The sequence below is a fragment of the Podarcis cretensis genome (genome assembly GCF_951804945.1).
Source record: "Podarcis cretensis genome assembly, chromosome: 3".
NCBI classification, from domain to species: Eukaryota; Metazoa; Chordata; class Lepidosauria; order Squamata; family Lacertidae; genus Podarcis; species Podarcis cretensis.
In genome coordinates this window covers 58,743,553-58,765,990 of record NC_137172.1, presented here as the reverse complement: position 1 = coordinate 58,765,990, position 22,438 = coordinate 58,743,553, and the positions used below count along the sequence as shown (strand labels likewise).

The 22,438-nt window shown below is 43.1% G+C and overlaps 1 protein-coding gene across 7 annotated transcripts in view; it reads left to right on the top strand.

The window, feature by feature from the left end:
- The window catches only part of PLEKHG1 (pleckstrin homology and RhoGEF domain containing G1), a 112,797-nt gene that overhangs the window by 70,241 nt on the left and 20,118 nt on the right, over positions 1–22,438 (top strand). For all 7 annotated transcript variants that reach the window (XM_079971490.1, XM_079971489.1, XM_079971488.1 and 4 more), the window contains 2 exons: positions 6,635–6,735; positions 18,611–18,680. In XM_079971490.1, the coding sequence (XP_079827616.1) occupies positions 6,635–6,735; positions 18,611–18,680 (171 nt within the window). The remainder of the gene's footprint in view (positions 1–6,634; positions 6,736–18,610; positions 18,681–22,438) is intronic.

Sequence of the window (22,438 nt, the reverse complement as noted above, 5' to 3'; positions counted from 1 at the left end):
TGCTGCTTGTATAATTGTCAACTAGCCATTTTGCACAACTGTTTTCTTCTTGATAAGCCTGTTCAGGATGTCCCTAGAAGGGTCTAGAATACATCATGGAGACCTGCTTATGAATTACCATTGCAAAATACAAAATCTGACTTCCAACATGTATTGCTCTTGGTTAGTGTAGCTCCCCAGCTTGCCATGGACTGAGGTTCACCCACAGTAGGATACCTTGGCAGGAATAATTTCCAAAGAGTATCCCCATGGGTTAAATTAAAGAGATCTTTTCCTTTTTCCACATATAATTCCTGGGGTATCTGACATTGTTATGGTTATGTTTTGAACCTTTCAAGTGGATACGGAAATCTGGACTGGGTCAAGAAGCATGGTTTTTCTTCTCTGTAGGAAGTAATCTATGGTTTAATAGATTTTATAGATGGGATAGCATAGTTTTGCAACATGCAGAGCTATATTTCTTGTTAGAGTAACATGAAATAATGAGGCCAATGACAAATGTGACATTAAGGGTTGTTGTGTATTCTAGATGAATTTGTTTTGTGGATTCCCATCACCTCTTTAAATTTACTAAATCAAGTAGGTGGAAGCGATTCAGTACTGTTCTGTTTTTTTATGATTGGAAGGGTCATTAATACAGTCGTACCTCGTTTCGTGACTGGGATCCATTCCGGAGCTCCAGCCGCTAGCCGAAGAGGACGCAGGGCAAAGCGCCGTGTCTGCACACAGTATTCTAGGTGTGGTCTAACCAAGGCAGAATAAAGTGTTACTATTACTTCCCTTGACCTGGAAACTATACATCTATTGATGCTGCCTGGAATATCATTAAGTAGCTTTTGTTTGCTGCTGCAACACACTGTTGATGCAGTTTAAACTTGTGGTCAAATAAGACCCCTAGATCCTTTTCACATGTACAGTGGATCCATCCCAAAGCCCGTCCATAACGTGAAAAGCCCACAACTCAAAGCGCTACGTCTGCGCAGGTGTGTGGTGCAATTTGGCGCTTCTGCGCATGCGCGAATGGCGAAACCTGGAAGTAACCCGTTCCAATACTTCTGGGTTGCTGTGGGACGCAAGACGAAAACACGCAACCTGAAGCAGACGCAACATGAGGTATGAGTGTACTACTGACAAGCCAGGTGTCCCCCATCTTATATTTGTGCAGCTGGTTCTTCCTGCCTATGTGTAGAAACTTACATTTGTCCCTATTGAAATTCAATTTGTTAGTTTGGTTATTTCAAGTGTATTTGATTTGAACCTGATTAAGCTGTCCTGATCATGGCTATTGATTTATATTGGTGTGACTGCACAGCCGTTTCAAAAATATCTGTAGTGATAAGCATTATTTTAAGGTTTTTTTTCTAGCAAAACTAGCCTAGGATAACACTTTATTAGCAAGTATGTGTTGCTTCAGTTCTCTGTCTCCTGACATTAGCATCTCACAAGGAAATGGTCTGTTTTTGCTCTTATAACATGCTTTATTTAAATTTGAAACTTTGAAATGCTGAGGAAAGAGGCTAGCTGTATAGAAATAAAGCCTGATCTTTTGTAACCCTGCATATTTTTTCATAGAGCAGGAAAAGGCTTTTAATCTATAGTCTTCCAAAAATGCTTAAACAAGCCCATTCTTGGACTATTTTATATATACATAAATATTGAAAAACAAAGAATTGTTTTTGTTTCTGTGTCTGAGAAAGTGATCAAAATTGCCCATCTATTGCCTCTTGCTAAACCTGTTTCTAAATTCAGGTAAGCACTGTTTATATAGCAAGTGATAAATGTGTTAATAATCTATTTAATTCCCATATTCTGTTTCTGTGGCTGAAGTGTCTTTGTTGATACAGCTTTGTTGATGTGCGAGACACAGTAATCTTTTAACAGGCTTTCTTCTCAGTGCTATGAATAGTAAAGGATCTGATGTCCTCACTATTACATGGCTGAGAAAATAGCATGGGAAAGCCACAGTCCTTTTCTCACATTGATTCTTTTTCTGTATGCCTTATATTATGCTTCCTCACAGTGTATGCCCAAACCTTTCCTACATCTGGGGCTTACACCTATGAACTCAGACATCCCAATGTTTATCATGCTGCTTCGGCTATAGAACAGAGGTCCCTAACCTTTTGATGCCCAGGGAGCATATTTGACAATCTAAGAAACTAAGAAATACCCATTTCAAAACTAGTGATGCTAAGACACTCCCCCTCACACACAGAAAAAAGGGGAAAACACCTATACTTCCCCCCAAAAAAACAAAAAAAACAAAAAAGATAACATTTCTCCTTTTTCTTCTCCAGAAACAGCAGTGAATGTTTTGCTGTAATTTCAGGGAGACAATAAGACTTGCCTCTGATAGCTTTAATAAAGATTCATAGACCATTTCATTATGACGGTTGCCAACTATGCAATTAGGGAGTTTCCAGCCTTTTTATTATGGCTTCATATGCTTGCAGCTGCTGTGACATTGTTTGCCGCTGTAGTTTTGTTTGACCTTAAAGGGTCAAAGAATTCTTAAACAGAAAAAACCCCAGAATCTTTGTTGCATAGCTTTGATCATTTTCCTTCAGAGACTCACTGAGAGATCAAGTTTATTTCTAAATGAGATTTCTGTTTCCAGGTTGAGTTTGCAGAGCTATTAAATGACCAGACATAACATGATGCAATGATGCATCTCTGGGGACTGGGTTGTTGTTGTTTTGGTTCCATCTGCTGTATTACACATCATGATCATGAGAAAGTTGACTTGTTCCTTCTCTTGTCACACTCTTATCACAACCCTCACAACCTACTGCCTGCTAAGAGTTTTCCAACAACTTTTTTTCAGCCCCTGCCAGCTGAAAAAGTGGTTATGACTTTTAGACCCTTCCATGCACATTGCTCACCACCTCTGCATTATATACTCCTTAAGTGCTTTTGCTTGGATGGAATTTGTCCATGAACTCTGATGAACCGTTTGCTTACTTGGATAGAGAATGGAGAGGGGTGGGTGGGTAGAAGCTAGCTTACTGTATGAAGGTAACATTTACATTAAATTCTCTGCCTTTTGCCTCTGCCCTGGACCTGCCTACCACTTACATGTGGCCCTCAGCAAGTTGTCCAGAAGGGAATGTCATCATCAAACCTTTATTGGCATCACATACAAACATTCAAAATAAATAGGCCAGTGCGATCTTGTCACCATTTCAACAGTACAGTCATTTGCCAAAGGGAAGAAGAGGCGAGCAATCTATTTCACCATTGTGGATCTCCAGCAAGGGCAGGACCCTGTAGCGTACTTCGGCGACAGAAAATCAAATAGAGGAACTTAGCTACTGTCTTGGTGAGCTCGTGGTCTCTCCCCTGTAATAAGAAGCGTATAACCTCTGTCTCTGGTTTCCATGTTGGAATACATACGGTAGATGGTCTAAAAATTGTTGATGGAGATCTTCATACATTTTACATTTAAGGGCCATGTGAGCTAGAGTTTCTACCAGGTGGGCATCACATGGGCAGATCCTATTTCCTTCTGCCATACCTGCAAACCTACCCCAAAGGAGGTTACAAGGATTAGAATTGAACCTAGCCAGCGAAAAAGCCCAGAAGGGACTATGGCCCTTGGGCTAAATAATTTTCCCCTGCCAATAGGGTATAAGTTGCATCTCTCTGCAAAGCACACAGATGTGTGGACCTGTGCACAGGTGTACTATTCAATCCTGTTCCCCAGACGTACCTGAAAGATGCACAGGGAACCCTTCTAATCAGCTGTTTGGTAGAGAAACATCCAGAGGGCCTCACGAGTAGCTCTGTATCATGTGATGTGAACTGCAGACTGAGGAAAGGGGATATTGAAGTTCTGTTAGAAGAAATAACACACTCTCCTTTAACCCTGTTGATGCAGTTTTTTTTTTTATCCATTTCCTGCCTAGTGTTTATTGTGCAGTGTAAAGCTTTTATAATTCTCTGAAGATTATTTTGTAGTGTTATACGGTGACATTATCTCATGGCTAACCAGATGCCAGAAGTCTGGGGGGCAGGAATCAGAATTTAGGTAGACTAGTTCAGTATTTTCACCTGCAAATACTTGTCCAAAACTATTGATGGTTGTGCCAAATATCCAACAGATAACTTGACTAGCCTGCTTATAAAGCAATCATCAGGTACTTTGGCAATACAGATATTATGTATTACAATATATTGTGTGTTTCATTATGTATCATTGCAATATTGGCATCTGTATTCTCATGATATTTTAGTGTGGTTTAGTCAAAGTAGTGTCCTCCCACTATTGTTGGACTCTAACTCACATTAGCATTCACCAGCATCACCAAGGGACAGAAATAATAGGAAAACATCACTTGGATGGGCCACATTAGCTACCTCTGCTTTTGTTCTTTTTCACATCAAACAACATTTGCTCTTACAAAAGCAAATTATGAACCACTTTAAAGTAGTAAGGTTTCTATATAAGTTTTTGTCCCTTTTTAAAAGCTGGTTGCTGTGGGTCTGTAGTTGTTGTTAGGACAGGCCCAGTTTGTTACATCTCGTTCTATTGAACGCAAATATGTGTTAGAAATTACAACTGGGAATGAGCTTTTCCTGTTTTGTACTCATTTTTCCACCCTTTTGACCCAGGCTGCAGAGTGTGTGTGTGTGGAGCAATCCTTTCTGCTTCATGAAGCCTCTTAAGTCTCTGCTCCAAGGGAGACTGTGAGTGAAAACAAAAGGTCACACACAGTTTTGGGAAGCCCCCGGGACATTCTTATAATGACTTAATGCACAAACATATTTTAAGAGAACAGATTTAATGATGAGGTCATAAGTTAATGGAGGCTGGGTGGAATGGAATGTAGAGGTGTAGATCATGTATGCCAGAATGTTTAATGTCATGGAGCTTCCTTGTTGTAAAGCCCCCGGTGTGTAGATATAAAATTGCATTTTGGTTAGGTGATGCTCTTCGGTGCTGGAAGTCAAAACCTGCTTATATGTGGACAGAACTGGTTAAGAACTCATGTTCATCTTTATGTGCTGTTCTTGGTGCTACAATATTTTGTTTTGCTTGTTTGTTTAAATGATCAAATTATTTAGAAAAGTAAACCTATTGTGAACATGCCCAGTGATTTTTCTCAAATAAGTTTCCCCTTTGTTTTTATCTGATTCTCTCATGTGGGTTTTGGAATTCAGTTACTATATAACAAGATCCTCATGGTGTAGCTGACATTTCCCAGAATCCCTTGAATTCGGTGCTATGGAATGTTGTGTTGCCATTGGTAAAATGCCACCACACGTTGTCTAAACCCTCAGGCTCAGGATCATGTCAGGGTTTTGTTAACATGGTTCCAGCTGTTCTCACTCTTAGTCTATTGTTTTCCTTTCTCCTGCAGTTTCTCTTTATAAATGTTATGGAAGCACACTAGGCCTTTTGTTGTTGTGTTAAATAGTAGTTTTAATGCTAGTTCACACAGGTATTTGATTATCATAATATCAGGACGACTTCAAGTTCTGACACCAATGAGAGAGCTTTGGCACTCAAAGTCTCCCGAAGCAGTATTTTTCAATGGAGTCAGTTCGTACACTAAAACCCCACCATAGATTTAAAACAATATGATGCCACTTTAAACAATCATGGCTTTCCCCAAATAATTATGGGAGCTGTAGTTGGGTATGGGTCCTGAGAGCTGTTAGGAGACCCTTATTCCTCTCTTAGAGCTGTCATTCCCAGAGATCCCCGTGAAGAGGGACTGATTGTTAAGCCCAGTGCTTTTTTTCTGGGGGGACACAGGGGTACGCATACCCCTAAACATTTTGTGAATCTTAAGTTTGGTCTCATTGAGGAGCAGTATTTCAATATGAGTAGGAAAATGAGAGTACCCCTAAACATCTTTTTAGGGGGGGGAAGCATTGGTTAAACCACTCTTGGTACTGCAGTTCTGGAAGGGCCTGTCTGGTAACCTGCAAATCACTGTTTTAAAGCAAATCTTCTCCAGTTAGTTTATAGCTCTCTTGCTTATGTGACCTAAAATGTAATCTCCACAACTAAATTGCATGCAAATGAATCTTCTCTGCAATATGTTCCCAAGCACATGCAGTTTCTCATTAGTATACCAGGTGGGGGCTGCAGAAGGAGAGAGACCTTGTTCTTTATAAACTGGGAACCAGGAAGTTTATACTACATTGTGTTTGATAGTTTTAAAAGTGCTTTTTCAATAGCTCTGAAATATGGTAATATTTTTCCAGGTCTCCTCTTATCTGTATGAAGTGAATGTGCTTTAGTGATGATACATTATGTTGTTTTTAAAAGAAACCCTGCTTAATATAGGAAGATGTCATTGACCTTATTGAGTAATTAATGGAGATAATTAAGCTGTCACTGTGGGTGAAATCTGAATACGTTGCAGCTTGAAAAACATGCAGTGCACAGTCTGAGCAGCAAAGCATTCAGTCTTTGGGTTTATTTCTTTGGTATTGGTGAACAGATAAGTATTGTTATTTTCCATAATGGAAGGACTGTTCAGTGTGGCGCTACTGAAGGGATTAGTGTAATATAAAGTGAAATTGATCTGGAGCAGACTCCTCTTCCACAATTAAAGATAGTTCCATTTACCGAGGAAGAAAAGAGCAGACATGTTTAAGACAACTCTTTTCATTTATTTCATAGGATTACCTTGATTGTATCACTGACCAATCCAAGCTCTCTTTGGGGATGGAGGAGCGATCAGCTTTGTTTGGAAACATAAAAGATATCTACCATTTCAACAGGTGAGTAAATATTCGACTTAAATGAAAACATATATGGAGACCACAAATCAAAGCTTTTGTTCATTCGTGCACTCCCCCCAACAGATTAAATATTAAAGTAATACTAAAATAGGGGTGGTTGGTGCTTCAGGCCAAAGTCCCCCCAAAGGTATCTGTGCTGTGAAAACAAATGCTAGCACAATACATTTACGGGAGTTCCCAACTGCCATTGGAACAAGTGCCATTGGAATAAGCCCTGCATATCAATGGGTAGGGATTGAGGCATGTTTTAAAAGAGAGGTAGAGCTGGGTATCACCCGCATACTGGTGAACACCCAGCCCAAATCCCCTGAAGAGATCTCTCAGTGGCTTTGTATAGATGTTGAAAAGCATGAGGGAGAAGACGGAGCCCTGAGGCACCTTACGGGGTCCGAACTCTCATCCTCCAACACCACTTTCTGGACATGGCCTAGGAGGAAGGAGTGGAACCATTGCATAACAGTCCTCTCAGCTTCCAACCCCCGTAAATGAAGGTCAGTCGAAGGCAACCTTCCCTCACTTGGGCAGCAGCCACAAACAACTTACAGTGGTGCCTCGCAAGACGAAAAGAATCTGTTCCGCGATTCTCTTCGTCTAGTGGTTTTTTCGTCTTGCGAAGCAAGCCCATTGACGGCTTAGCGGATTAGCGCTATTAGCGGTTTAGCGGCTTTTAGCAATCAGCTGTTAAGCGGCTTATCAGCGGATAAGCCGCTTAATGGCTTAGGAAAAGGGGGGGGAAAGGGGGGGGAAATCCCGCAGGAACTCGCAAGACATTTTCGTCTTGCGAAGCAAGCCCATAGGGAAATTCGTTTTGCGAAGCGCCTCCAAAATGGAAAACCCTTTCGTCTAGCGGGTTTTTCGTCTTGCAAGGCGTTCATCTTGCGGGGCACCACTGTACAGGCAGCAGCCCTGAGCAAGGGAAGACCAATCTGTCAATACCTACTGGTGAGTTTCTGTACCAGTTCCTTAGGCAGGAAGCTTTTGCTTCAATCAGAGAGGTCCTCTTCATTTTGGGTGTTTTGGGGGTTTTCTTTTTATTTATTTATTTGCATTTTCATGCACTGCTTATTTTCATTGAAGGTAAGAACCCTTCCATTTCTTTTTCTAATTACCTTCTAACTACCTCCAATTAGCTTTTGCAGATGAATGTCATGAAGTCAGGGGGATAACAAGCTAAATACCCAGTCATTACTTTGTCAGATTTTGTGGTGTAGCTGAAGATAGCATAAAAGTATACATTCCTCCATAGTTGGTTCCCAAAACGGTTCAGTTGTGCACATGCACTTGTTCGCCCACAAATACTACCCTTCTAGTCTAGAGATTAAACATCTGACGAAGTAGCTTTGTATTGCAATAGTGCTCCGTGTTCATATTTAGCTTATGTAATTAAAGAGCAATAGAATACAGGGTCAAAGATCTAATATGGGCTTTAGTGTAAAGTGCTGCTGGCAAAGATAAATGTTATCTTGCCTCAAGAGTTGGCCGGCGTAGGGTTCTGCCCCTTCTTTTTAAATGTATGCCCCTTTTAAAAGCATTTTAGTCATTTCTGCAGACATGCAATATTGAACAATTTCTCCACTTTGACCTATTGGCTTCTTGTCAAGAAAAGCCTTTGCTAAGTAGTGCCAGGCAATGTATACAAACATGAAATTTAAATTAAAAGATAAAGACGTGTAAAAGAATGGCCCTCTAAGTGGTTTTGGCTGCTAGACTTTTTACTGCATTTCTCTCTCTTTTTCAGTTTTTGGCAGCCTGAAGTTCACTAGGCACAGCACAGACTTGTCAGGGCATTTGAAAAATGACAGTCAGCTTTGGATTATTAATTCTTTGAAGCCACTTGCTATTCTTCATTTGTAAAATTTAACATTCTGCCTGGACCGGGAGAAAAGGAGTGATTCCCTCCCTTTACTATTCTGTAATGTCTTGATCCTACTGAGATGCAAGGACCTAATAATATTTTTACAAACAGCCCCCCTCCCCAATACTATGCAACTCTTTCAGGAAAGGGTAATTGTAAGCAGGAACAGGAAGTACAGAGCTATGGGCACCAAGCACAGGGATTAAATAGGCCATGACTTAAAATAAAGAAATGTGGGAAGGAGAACATAGCTAATGAGACAAAGTGTGAAGGGATGCTGGGAACCCACTCAAATGAGATGATCAAGGATAACTAGCCAAGATGCCCCTTGGCACAACTGTACTGACCTTTTAAGCTAATGCCCATTTTCCTCCTCTCGTAAAGAACATACTGTGAGGTAGCATTTGTAGCATCCAAGTGCACAGCGGAATGATGAGGAATACGTGCCAACATGCTCTGTTATTGCTTTATTTACATTTCATAGCTGGTAGATTACAGAAAACCATCTTGTCTCTGCCGGAGCAGAAAACTGCATCCTCTCTCCTCTGAAGCTCAGAGAGAATCACACTGAACAGTAAAGAACAGTGAAAAACAGGAAACCAGTGTACGTCACATCCAGTTTCCCTTTCCCGTGGGAAAACTCCAACAGTAACTCTGTGGAATGTAAACATTGTCTTGTGACAAGCCTTTCGCTGCACAGTGAAGAGAGCAGAAACCAACATCCTCCCCCTTTCTGTGAATACCACTGGGCAGCGTGTTCGTACAATATCAGTACAAACCCAACTTCTGCACATAGGTACAGTGTTGATCCCTTGATACAATCTTGGACAATACATCAGCAGGAATTTCATTACCTGGCATATAGGACACCGTTACGAGTCCCTTCTGAATACGTTCCCTAGCATGTTGCAACTTCAATTGCAAGTGCTTCGTGCTTTGCTTACAACCTTCAGAATTCAGCAAAGCCAAACATGCTTTGTTGTCCTGGTAAACCTGGATTGGACATTTGACAGGAATTTTCATGTCTTTGCACAATTGTATCAACCATTCACAATCCTTAAGTGAATAAGACAGTGCATTCAGTTCAGCTTCACAAGTACTTAAGCTAACTGTTGTTTGCTTCTTGCATGACCAATCAAATAGACCCTGATTGTACATATAGCAAACTCCAGACGTGCTTCTCCTGTCTGTAGTGTCACTTCCAAAACTTGCATCTGCAAATATCTCAAGACCACCAGACTTCTGATTGTTAAATCTCAGTCTGTAATGCATAGTGCCTTTCAAATACCGCGCTATGCGTTTCAGAGCTTTCCAATCCTTAACAGTAGGATTGTTGACTTGTCTGCTTAGCAAATTACAGCTAACAGCAATGTCTGGTCTTGAACATCTGGCAATGAAGTTTAGCTTGCCTAGCACACTTCTGTACAGTGTAGTGTCAGAAAATGCTTCTTCAGTGTCATCTACCTGATAACCTGTTGTCATCGGTGTGTCTACAGGGTTAGCATCCATCAGGTTTAGTTTGCCTAACACATCAGCAATTTTCCGTGACTGGTGTACTAGAATGTTACCATCTTGACCTCTCTCTATTTCCAGAGATAGGTAGTTGTTTACCTCACCAAGATCTTTCATGTCAAAGTGTTCTTTCAGCTGAGCTAGGGCGTTATTGTACATTGTGACATCATCCCAAAAGAATAAAAGATCATCAACATAAAACAAACAATACAGTTTCTTTTGCCCCTCCTCTTTGACAAATACACAAGGATCAGCTTTCCCTTGCTTAAAACCTAGAGAAAACAATACTTCAGTGAGTTTTGTGTGCCAACACCGTGCACTTTGTTTGAGACCATAAAGGGACTTTTTCAGAGCACAAACAAATCCCTGTTTTACCTGTACGCCATCAGGTGGAAGCATATAAAGTGATTCATTTAGAGATCCGTACAGAAAAGCTGTATTCACATCGTGGTGACTAATGTGTAGATTCTCCTCTGCAGCTAGCTTGAGCATAAGCCTAATGCTCTCATACCTCACTGTGGGTGAGTAGGTCTCGTGATAGTCTTCACCTGGTACCTGTGCAAAACCTCTGGCTACCAATCTGGCTTTGTGTCTGACTATCTTGCCATTTTGATCAGTCTTCGCTTTGAAGACCCATTTGCTTCCAAGCAGTTTCATTCCTGGAACTACTGGAACAAGTTCCCATGTTTTGTTCCTTTCCAAGGAATCAAGCTCAGCCTTCATGGCATTTAACCATGGTTCAGCTTCCTTTGAATCCAAATCCTGGATCTCTTGGAAACTTGAAGGTTCAAATACCTTCTTGGAGCTTTTAACAGCTGTTATTGCTATCTTAGCAAACTCATCAGCAAATCTCTTTGGAGGTCTGCCTTTTGTGGCTCTTTGTGACCTGCGAATTAGCCTTAGGTCTTCAACACTCTCCTCTTCCTTCTTAGGAGAAAAGCGACCTATTGTGAACAATGGTTCCTCCAATTCTTGATCAGAGCTTTCAGAGGGTCGCATAGAGGCTTTCGCACTCTTGAAATCCTCTGAATCACCCGATTCAGTTTCAGACTCAGAATCAGTTTCAGTCTCAGAATCAGAACTTTCATCAGTGGGTGTGGGTGGTTGTGGTTGCTTTTGACTATCCTCAGTCTCATCTCTGTCATCAGGGTAACATTGGAAAATTCCCACATTCTCCCCCCACTTGGCATTGTACTCAACACTTCTTGTGAGCTTAATGGTCTTAGAATCAGTCATCCTTATTCTGTAAGAACCTTTCTCATAACCTAGAAAGATACCATGCAAACCACGCTTGTCTAACTTGGAGTTTTGTGGTGAGTGAACCCACATGTCAGAACCAAAAATTTTCATGTGTTTGACGTATGGCTTCTTGCCAAACATCTTCTCATAGGGGGTACAACCAATCGCTGAAGATAACCTGCGATTATAACTGTAAGTGAAACATGAGAGAGCTTCGGCCCAATAACTCTCTGGAAGATTTGCATCATGCAGCAAGGTTTTTAACCCTTGAAGCAATGTCTGATTTGCTCGTTCTGCAAGTCCATTCTGCCATGGTGAGCGAGGACTAGACAAATCGTGTTGAATTCCTTTCTCAGACAGAAAAGCTTCAAACTGCTGAGAAGTGAATTCTCCCCCGCGATCTGTGAAAAGAATTTTTATCTTCTTACCATGCACATTTCCCAACCAAGCACAGAATTCCTTGAACCTAGGAAAAGCCTCTGATTTCTGCTTGAGATTGTACACATAAATATACCTGGAAAATGCATCAATGAGAACCATGAAGTACCTATTTCCACCCAAAGAGGGCGCTAGTGGTCCAACCAAATCAGCATGAACAATTTGGTATGGTTCTGTAGCTTGCCTACTAGACACCTTACCTTTCGCAGCCATTTTCACCTTGTTTGCTGCGCATGCCTTACACTTCATGTGGTACCTGCAGGGTTTAATAGTCATACCTTCAACCAAGGCAGGCATTTTAGATACTGCCTCAAAACCCAAATGACCAAATTTTCGATGAAAATCATGAATACATTCTGCATGCAAACATTTGTTAGAACCTGCAATGCAACAAGTGTCATCCTGCACAACATCATCATAATACAAAACATACAAACGATCAACATATTCAGCATACAATACATAATCATTTTTCTTTGAGATGATGCACCTTTTGTTCTTAAAGGAAACGTCAATGTTCCGCTCATTCAGCTGTCCGACGCTGAGCAAATTATGTTTGGCATCTGGAACATAAAGTACATTCTTTATCGATAAGTCCAAACTGTGAAGAACAACAGTTCCGTAGCCTTTACTGGGAATTGTGTGGTCATCCGCCTGGTGAATTGCACCTTCCTGCGGTGTAAAAGACACGAACAGTCGCTTATCGTTGCACATGTGGTGCGTTGCCGCTGAATCAACAACGAAGAAAGATCTAGACGTCTTCTGGACCTCTGCAACTTTTGGAGTGAAGCGTGAGACCATTGCTTTGTGCTGCGTTGTCCTGGACACCGGACCTTTGCCTTTGCTCTGGCCTTTTCCACGCGATGAGCTTTCGCTGCGCTGCTCTGTCTTGGCCCTGGGATATCTGCATTCCCTCTTCATATGGCCTAGACGTCCACAGGAGTAGCATTTCACTGCCTTCAAAGCTTTGGCGCCATCTGGTGGTTCCACTGCACTCAGGGATGACGTCTGTGAAGACTCCCCCTTTCCCATGCAGCTATCACCCTGGCAATCTGCTTCATTTTGAATCATGGCAGTATCACAGGCTACTCTGAGCTGAGCATGTGGCTGATTGGCATCAGATTCCCCACTTGCATCAGCCAGCCTTCTGCAGCTAGCCATCTTATGCAGCTTGTTAAAATAAAACATAGTAGATCCAGCTTCTGTCATCAAGTGAGCCTCTCTCAAAGCGTCCCAAATTTCTCTGGCTGAGGTCTTATCACGCAATAGACAGAGCTCTTCTGGGGATACTATCAATGTAAGAGTTCCCCTTGCTTTGGAATCCTTAGCTTTCCATGCATCTGTAACTGGAGCTGGGGGGGTGTCTGTAATAACTTCAAACAGACCCTCTTTCCGCAGAATAGCCTCTGCATAGATAACCCAGTCCGTATAATTTTTCTTATTAAGCTTGGGAATCCCACAAGCATCCTGAAGGGCCATCATGACTCTGGCATTAGCCTTCTGCATCATCTCTGCTGCTTTAAACAAGCTGCTTTATACAAGCTGCATCTCTGCTGCTTCAAGCCTCATTCCAAAGGCAAGTTCAAAACAGCTTTCTCTCTGCTGCCTAAATCATGCTGCGTCACTTCTACAGCTGCTTCAGCCCTTGTAAAAATTACTTTCGATTTCCCCAGCATAGGCATAGCCGCTGCCTGTAGCCGGCAAACGGACATAAAAGTTCAAAGTCCAGCCATAAAGCCATTAAATAGAAGCTGGCAGGCTGCCCGGAGCAGTAGCACATACCTCATCAATCATCTTGACGCGCAGATACCGTCCGATCCGTCCCTCTGCATTCCGATCCTTTTTCCGGCATCAGATGACTGCGTCTTTCTTCTGGGCCCATAACCAAAATGTTGATTTGTAGCATCCAAGTGCACAGCGGAATGATGAGGAATACGTGCCAACATGCTCTGTTATTGCTTTATTTACATTTCATAGCTGGTAGATTACAGAAAACCATCTTGTCTCTGCCGGAGCAGAAAACTGCATCCTCTCTCCTCTGAAGCTCAGAGAGAATCACACTGAACAGTAAAGAACAGTGAAAAACAGGAAACCAGTGTACGTCACATCCAGTTTCCCTTTCCCGTGGGAAAACTCCAACAGTAACTCTGTGGAATGTAAACATTGTCTTGTGACAAGCCTTTCGCTGCACAGTGAAGAGAGCAGAAACCAACAAGTTCCTCACTGGAGTTGCTGGTTGACATTATTTTCACAACCAAAAGCAGCATTCCCCGTCATAAGCTGCTGTGTAGCTGTGTGAATGCTTGCCATTCCCTGTCTCACTGGGATGAATCTGTCATTCATCTCCTAGCCAATATAAAGCAACTTGCCCATTGTATACAACCTGCACACAATAAGACCTGGGTTGTTTTCACAGTTACCTGGGGAAAAAGTTCCCTGGAAGTCGGTGGAATGTATTTCTGAGTAACCATGGTTAGGATCACATGCCAAAGGTTAGGCTAAATTTGATACACAGAGACATATGCTTCTTTCTTCCACAGTCAAATCAAAACAGTTGGGGTGCACAACTGTGTGCACTGTGTTAGTCTGTACTGGTTGCTGCAAGCCTATGCCTGCTCCGTAGCAACAACCTCACTGATCTCAAAGGGCCTGCTAAGTGAAATGCAAAGAATTAGGTGCTTTTGATATTTCCTCCCCACAGCAGACTAATGAGACTGTGGCAATCCTGATTATCTTTGGTGCCTCTAAATCTGCTGTAAAGCTTATAAACTTACCCTGCTAATTATCCACTCAGTTTTGTTTAAAAATAAGCATGCATCCACTTACAGCAACAATTAATGTCAAAATCTATTTGGCTACCAGCGTGTCAAAAGTTAAAAGAACAGCTTGCACGTGAGAGCCTGTTTATAAACACAACAGGGCAGGGTTGTTTGAGCCTATGGCCTGCTGGAAACCATTTTATACTTTGCTGTCTCTCTTCCACCTTTCCTAAGTAGTGTAAGCAGTGCAATGACTTAGGTTTTTCTCTCCTTGTTGTGATTCAAGGGTTTTTGTACATAATTGAGAAGGGAGTAGCAATCAAGGTGGCTAGAGAGAGAATCCTTCCTTAATAGGAGAGGGAGAGATAGGCATGTGGCCCCATAATATACAGCAGCACTATGGGTGTTATACTAATAATATAATAATAATTTATTATTTGTACCCCGCCCATCTGGCTGGGTTTCCCCAGCCACTCTGGGCGGCTTCCATAAAAACCAAAAATACACTAAAATATCACAGATTAAAAACTTCCCTGAACAGGGCTGCCTTAAGATGTCTTCTGAATGTCAGGTAGTTATTTATCGCTTTGACATCTGATGGGAGGGCGTTCCACAGGGCAGGCGCCACGACCGAGAAGGCCCTCTGCCTGGTTCCCTGTAGCTTTGCTTCTCGCAATGAAGGAACCGCCAGAAGGCCCTCGGCGCTGGACCTCAGCGTCCGGGCAGAACGATGGGGGTGGAGACGCTCCTTCAGGTATACTGGGCCGGGGCCGTTTAGGGCTTTAAAGGTCATCACCAGCACTTTCAATTGTGCTCGGAAACGTACTGGGAGCCAATGTAGGTCTTTCAAGACCGGTGTTATGTGGTCTCGACGGCCGCCCCCAGTCACCAGTCTAGCTGCCGCATTCTGGATTAGTTGTAGTTTCCGAGTCACCTTCAAAGGTAGCCCCACGTAGAGCGCATTGCAGTAGTCCAAGCGGGAGATAACTAGAGCATGCACCACTCTGGCGAGACAGTCCACAGGCAGGTAGGGTCTCAGCCTGCGTACCAGGTGGAGTTGGTAGACAGCTGCCCTGGATACAGAATTGACCTGCGCCTCCATGGACAGCTGTGAGTCCAAAATGACTCCCAGGCTGCGCACCTGGTCCTTCAGGGGCACAGTTACCCTATTCAGGACCAGGGAATCCTCCACACCAGCCCGCCCCCTGTCCCCCAAAAACAGTACTTCTGTCTTGTCAGGATTCAACCTCAATCCATTAGCCGCCATCCATCCTCCAACTGCCTCCAGGCACTCACACAGGACCTTCACCGCCTTCACTGGTTCTGATTTGAAAGAGAGGTAGAGCTGGGTATCATCTGCATATTGATGGACACCCAGTCCAAACCCCCTGATGATCTCTCCCAGCGGCTTCATATAGATGTTAAAAACCATGGGGGAGAGGACGGAACCTTGAGGCACCCCACAGGTGAGAGCCCAGGGGTCTGAACACTCATCCCCCACCACCACTTTCTGAACACGGCCCAGGAGGAAGGAGCGAAACCACTGTATAACAGTGCCCCCAGCTCCCAGCCCCTCTAGACGGTCCAGAAGGATGTTATGGTCGATTGTATCAAAGGCCGCTGAGAGATCCAGCAGAACTAGGAAACAACTCTCACCTTTGTCCCTAGCTCGCCGGAGATCATCAACCAGCGCGACCAAGGCAGTTTCAGTCCCATGATGAGGCCTGAATCCCGATTGGAAGGAATCCAAATGGTCCGCATCCTCCAGGCGTGCTTGGAGTTGTTCAGCAACCACGCGCTCAATCACCTTGCCCAAGAAAGGAAGATTTGAGACTGGGCGATAGTTGGCCATACTGGCCGGGTCTAAAGATGTTTTTTTAAGAAGCGGTTTAATGACCGCCTCTTTCAGCGGATCTGGGAATGTTCCCTCACAGAGGGAAGCATTCACCACCCCGCAGAGCCCATCGCCCAGCCCTTCCCGGCTTGCTTTTATTAGCCAGGATGGGCAAGGATCCAGGAGACAGGTGGTTGGTTTCACACGTCCAAGCAGCCTGTCCACATCCTCGGGGGTAACGGATTGAAATTGATTCCATGCAACTTGACCAGACAGAGCTCTAGCACTCTCCCGCCCCGGCACTGCTCCCACGGTGGTGTCTAGCTCCTTCCAAATATGAGTGATTTTATCTGCAAAAAACTTTGCAAAATCGTTGCAGGAGATCTTGGGGTCTTTACAAGGCCCCGGTGGTAAAGGTGGTTCCGTTAAATTACGAACCACCTGAAAGAGTCTCCTGCTACTATTTTCTGCAGATGCAATAGAGGCGGTGAAGAAAGTCTTCTTCACCGTCGCTATCGCCACTTGGTAGGCTCGACGTTGAGCTCTAACCTGTGTCCGGTCAGATTCGGAGTGAGTTTTTTGCCACCGACGCTCTAGCCGTCTCAGCGATTGTTTCATCGCCCTCAGCTCCGAAGAAAACCACGGAGCTGTCCGGGCTCCATGCAATCGGAGAGGGCGCTACGGAGCCAGACAGTCGATAGCCCTGGTTAACTCCGCATTCCAGCGGGCCACCAGGGAATCAGCTGAAAGGCCATCAACATGGGATAAAGCATCCCCTACCACTCTCTGGAAACCATTTGGATCCATTAAGTGGCGGGGGCGGACCATCCGAATTGGTCCCACCTCCCTGCAGAGGGGAAGGGTCGCGGAGAAGTCCAGTTGCACCAGGAAGTGATCTGACCATGGCACTTCTTTTGTTTCACTTTTACTTAGTGTCAGATCACCCACGTCACTAGAGGTGAACACCAGGTCTAAGGCATGTCCATGACTATGAGTTGGGCCAAACTTATTCAGGGACAGCCCCATGGAGGCCATGCTTTCCACGAAGTCCCGAGCAGCCCCTTGTAAGGTCGTGTCGGCATGGATGTTAAAATCTCCTAAGACAACCAAACTAGGTGTCTCCAGGAGAAAATCCGCCACGACCTGAAGCAGCTCAGACAGGGAATCCTTGGTGCAGCGGGGAGGTCGGTACACCAAAAGGAATCCTGTACTGCCCCTATTGCCCAACTTCCAGAACATGCACTCAGAAAACTGGATCTTCCCAGTAGGACGCCTGGTGCAAGCTAGTGACTTCCTAAAAATCACATGCATGGATCCCTGTGCTTGTGCATGGAAGGCCTCCCTAGTGCTGCTCTTCATGCACCTTCTGCATCTTTGTGTTGCCCCTCCTATTCAAGGTTTTTTAAGCTACACAATACTCTCTGTGTGTGAAAGGGAGCGACAGAGATGCAGAAAGGTGCATAGTGATGTTTGGAAAAGAGCCGCAGGGGCGGAGGAAGGGGGTGCGATGGGTGCGGGTCACCCCGGGTGTCACCATTGGCGGGGGGGTGACAAAATGCTGGGTGGCACTCACCGCGGGGCCTGCAGTGCGCCCGAGCCACACATCTCTCCTGGGAGAGACGCGGCGGCTTGGGCGCACACAGGCTCTGCGCTGCCCAAATGGTCCGCCCGCTGCCTACCCGCCCCCCTGCAGCTGTAGTGCGGCTGAGTGGGAGGAGGCAGGAAGACTCTGGAGGCCCCACAGTGTGCCCCACCCTTGCCCTGCCCCTATGGGCGCACCGCCTCAGGCTCCCAAGCGGCTTCCTCCACCACTGTGGAGGTGCGCAAGTTCCATGCTCCCACTTTCTTGTAGTCAGTACAGAAAAGAACTGGCTGTCTTTTAATGAAAAACAGAACTGGTGGTAGAGACGAGTACAAGCAAAATGGTGAAGGCGTGTTGGGCAAACGAAGGCAAATGCTGCATAATTTATTGATAGGGTAAGAATAAAGGAAGTGTTAGAATATTAGTAACCCCAATAACTAATGAGGACTTAGCCCTATAGCAAGACATAATATTAACCAGGCTACTTTATTTCAAATATTATGTCAAGTACAATGCTAATTTTGATTGCAGCTGGTATATATCAGTGTGTGGTTCTCCATATTTTTATAATGCAATCTTTCTTTCTTTCTTTCTTTCTTTCTTTCTTTCTTTCTTTCTTTCTTTGTGTCAACTAGTGAGCTTCTGCAAGATTTGGAAAACTGTGAAAATGATCCCGTAGCTATAGCAGAATGTTTTGTTTCTAAGGTGAGTTACACTAAGGTGATATTGATCTGAGCTATAGCATATTACAGCCTCTTTGAATATAAAACTCAGGATGATTCAGTCAGTTCCCAAACGTCTACAGAGTTAGCTGTGTAGTAAAGTTTTTCAAAGTTAAAAGAAATATTTTTTTATGGACATTAAAATATATTATTTCCTTCCCTCCCTAAATATTTCTGAACAGATCAAGAACTATGAAAACATTTTGAGACCATTTCCTTTTTCCTCACAGATCACTACCAGGACAGACTTATTGAAATGATTAAGAGCTGTGCAATTGTACATCTGTGTCTCAGATCATTACAGCTTTTGCTAAATTCCTGTATATTATTACATTTAAAGGAAGAAAAGCAAATGTGACTCATCTCTTTGGGCTAAAGCTATATTTATTGTCTTTAATATTTTCAATATTTTCCTCTAGAACTGTCATAAAATAGACTGAGAACACATTTGTCAAAAGGATTTTTTTTAAAAAAAATCCATAGTTGTATGCCGCATTTGTTAGTAATTCAAATTATTGTGGTGTGTGACATAATCTCACATTTACTATGAAACTCTGGTATAAGAAACCTTTCTGAGTAAACAGGAAGAAATTAGGTTCCCATATAAAGGACTATCTCTAATGCCCCTCTTCCCCACACCCTTTGAAGTGGCAATGGTAAGTGGAAATTTCTCTCAAGACATGTGGACTGCTTGTACATTTCTGTTATTGCATATATGGTATCCCATGGTATGAGTAATGAGTTGCCTGAGTGATTTTGTTAACACTTTTTTTTTTTTTTTTTTGCAAAGACTACACATAATTATCCATCTCCTATAATTCATAGCTGATTATCCAATGTGCCAGCTTTGCAACCTGGCTATGTGGACTGGAAACCACATTCTGCTTCAGAGAATGGTGGATGAAGTCACCAGTATTCTACATGGTGCTATTCTCAGCTGTTTCTTGTATTTGGTGTAGGATTTATTCTTTTACCATGACTGCTAATGTTTCATATTATGGACGTGGGGGGCGCTGTGGTCTAAACCACTGAGTCTCTTGGGCTTGCCAATCAGAAGGTCAGCAGTTTGAATCCCTGCAATGGAGTGAGCTCCCGTTACTCTGTCCCAGCTCCTGCCAACCTAGCAGTTCGAAAGCACACCGCTACAAGTAGATAAATAGGTACTGCTGTGGCGGGAAGATAAATGGTGTTTCCAAGTGCTCTGGTTTCTGTCATGGTGTTCTGTTGTGCCAGAAGCGGTTTAGTCATGCTGGCCACATGATCCGGAAAGCTGTCTGTGGACAAATGATGGCTCCCTTGTCCTGAAAGTGAGATGAGTACCGCAACTCCATAGTCGCCTTTGACTGGGCTCCTTTAACATTAGATAGATAGATAGATAGATAGATAGATAGATAGATAGTAATAGCGTTCCATTCCATCTGGGTGAAATGAGTTCTATGGTTCCTGACATGCTCCGTAGGTACATAGGGTGATCCTTAGCTGAAGCTGAACAGGTCAAGGTCTGATCAGGACCAAGGTGCAGCTACATAATTTTAGACCCTGTACTTAATGTCCTTATGGGGTCCTGCTTTACGCTGCCATATTGCAACATCAGCTGTGAAACACATAGGTAACACTTATTTTCTTCTTGCCTCCTCCACCTGATTCAGCCATGCCATAGTTTACAATTGCAGCTGGTGAGGATGAAGAAGTAGAAAGTAGGAAATGAGGTCAGCAACCCTAAGAGTCTGGCACCTAAGGAAGGTCAGCACGGGTTAGGTTAGAAAGGACAGTCTAGGAAACTTGCAAGTTCCCCTCTCTATCTACTTTTTCCCATGCATTAAGTCTTGGCATACAGTGGTACCTTGGGTTACATACGCTTCAGGTTACAGACTCCGCTAACCCAGAAATAGTGCTTCAGGTTAAGAACTTTGCTTCAGGTTGAGAACAGAAATTGTGCTCCAGCGGCGCAGCAGCAGCAGTAGGCCCCATTAGCTAAAGTGGTGCTTCAGGTTAAGAACAGTTTCAGGTTAAGAACGGACCTCCTGAACGAATTAAGTACTTAACCCGAGGTACCACTGTAATTCAAGACTTTATATCCCAGTCATATCAGGAAGTTTACTTTCTTGGGTGGTGGTGGGACTTGGCCAGAGCTCTCCTTAAAGGGAAAGGGATCCCTGACCAGAGCTCTCCTTACTGTGTTGCAAATATACTGACAAATGCCTATTAGTTTTGAAACTTGAAGCTCTGCAGGGTAAATGTTTTCAGTTCAGTCTGGATTTTGCTTCAGATTTCCAGTGACAAATGCATTATTGCATTTCAGAAGAATTGTACTTATTTTCTTCAAGTGTGGATAGGGTTAGTTTTCTTGGCTTTCTGATTGGAACATCCTTTTTCATTCTTCTTATCTGCTGTGGTTGGCTGAGGCATTTGAACTAACAGTACTGTGCTTTAAGAGAGACAAATGTCCAAACTTTTTACTCTGGTCCATGGGCTTTATTATGTCTTTTAGCTTCAGAAATAAGAGTACAGTTTTGTCCTTTCAGCTGGTCATCAGAAGGGGAAAGTTTAAGGCAGTTGTGAGCTGGCTGCATCTGTTTCCCCTCTCTCATTCACCCCCTCTTTTTTATTTTTTTTACGAGAGATTTTATTTTTCATGTTAAACTTCACACAGTAGAATCATCTGGAAATATATATTTACGCCTAAAAATAAAATATACACAGATTTCTGTGTTTTAAGTATTGCATGATGTTAACACTTTCATGGTCTACAGTATTTATGGCTCTCTGCTGGCCATGTTTCTAAGCTCTTGCTGAACATCAAAGGATCTTGCTACAGGTTCAGGAATACATTACAGTGGTACCTCGGGTTAAGAACTTAATTCTTTCTTAACCTGAAACTGTTCTTAACCTGAGGTACCACTTTAGCTAATGGGGGCTCCCACTGCCGCTGCTACGCAATTTCTGTTCTCATCCTGAAGCAAAGTTCTTAACTCGATGTACTATTTCTGTAATGGAGTCTGTAACCTGCAGCATCTGTAACCTGCAGCATCTGTAACACGAGGTACCACTGTATAGTAATGCAAACTAGAACTGCAGGTTTGATGGAACTTAGAAGGGTCTCAACATACAGCTTATCCTCCCTCCAACTCGTAACATTATGATTTAATAAGTATGAAATCTAAGCACAGTTATTGTAAGCTAGACTGCTATTTTCTGCTTTTTCATACCTTCTTCCTTTTTAAATTCTTATTTACAGTTTGGGTATAATTTTAATATTGAATTCTGCATTTGAGAAGCCATTGGTAGGCTCCTGCCCCATTACATGTGATAACTAGAATGTGACTGGATTTCACCAGTGAATTACAGACTGTAACGTCTCTGTTGCAGATTGTGGTTTCACTTGATTACTAGTTATTTGTAGGTGAAGGTTTCCGCTATAGCTGGAGTTGTTTTTAAAAGCGTGTGCATGACATAGGCTGTGATGCAAGCTTATTGTGTGTCCTGCCAGTGAAGATAGCTGTAAGTCTTCCCATCTTAAATAAAAGATAAAATATCAGCAGAGGCTCAGTTGTAATCTTCCATAATTATTGGGTGGATTGTCACTGGATTGCATTTTAAGCAGGATAAGGAGTTTTTACTAATCCTAAAAGGAAAAAAGGCAAATAGCTTATGTTTTACCACACACTTATCATGCACTTTATCACAAACTGTGAAACACTACAGAAATCCTTATCACCATCCCCCAATCAAGACAAGACT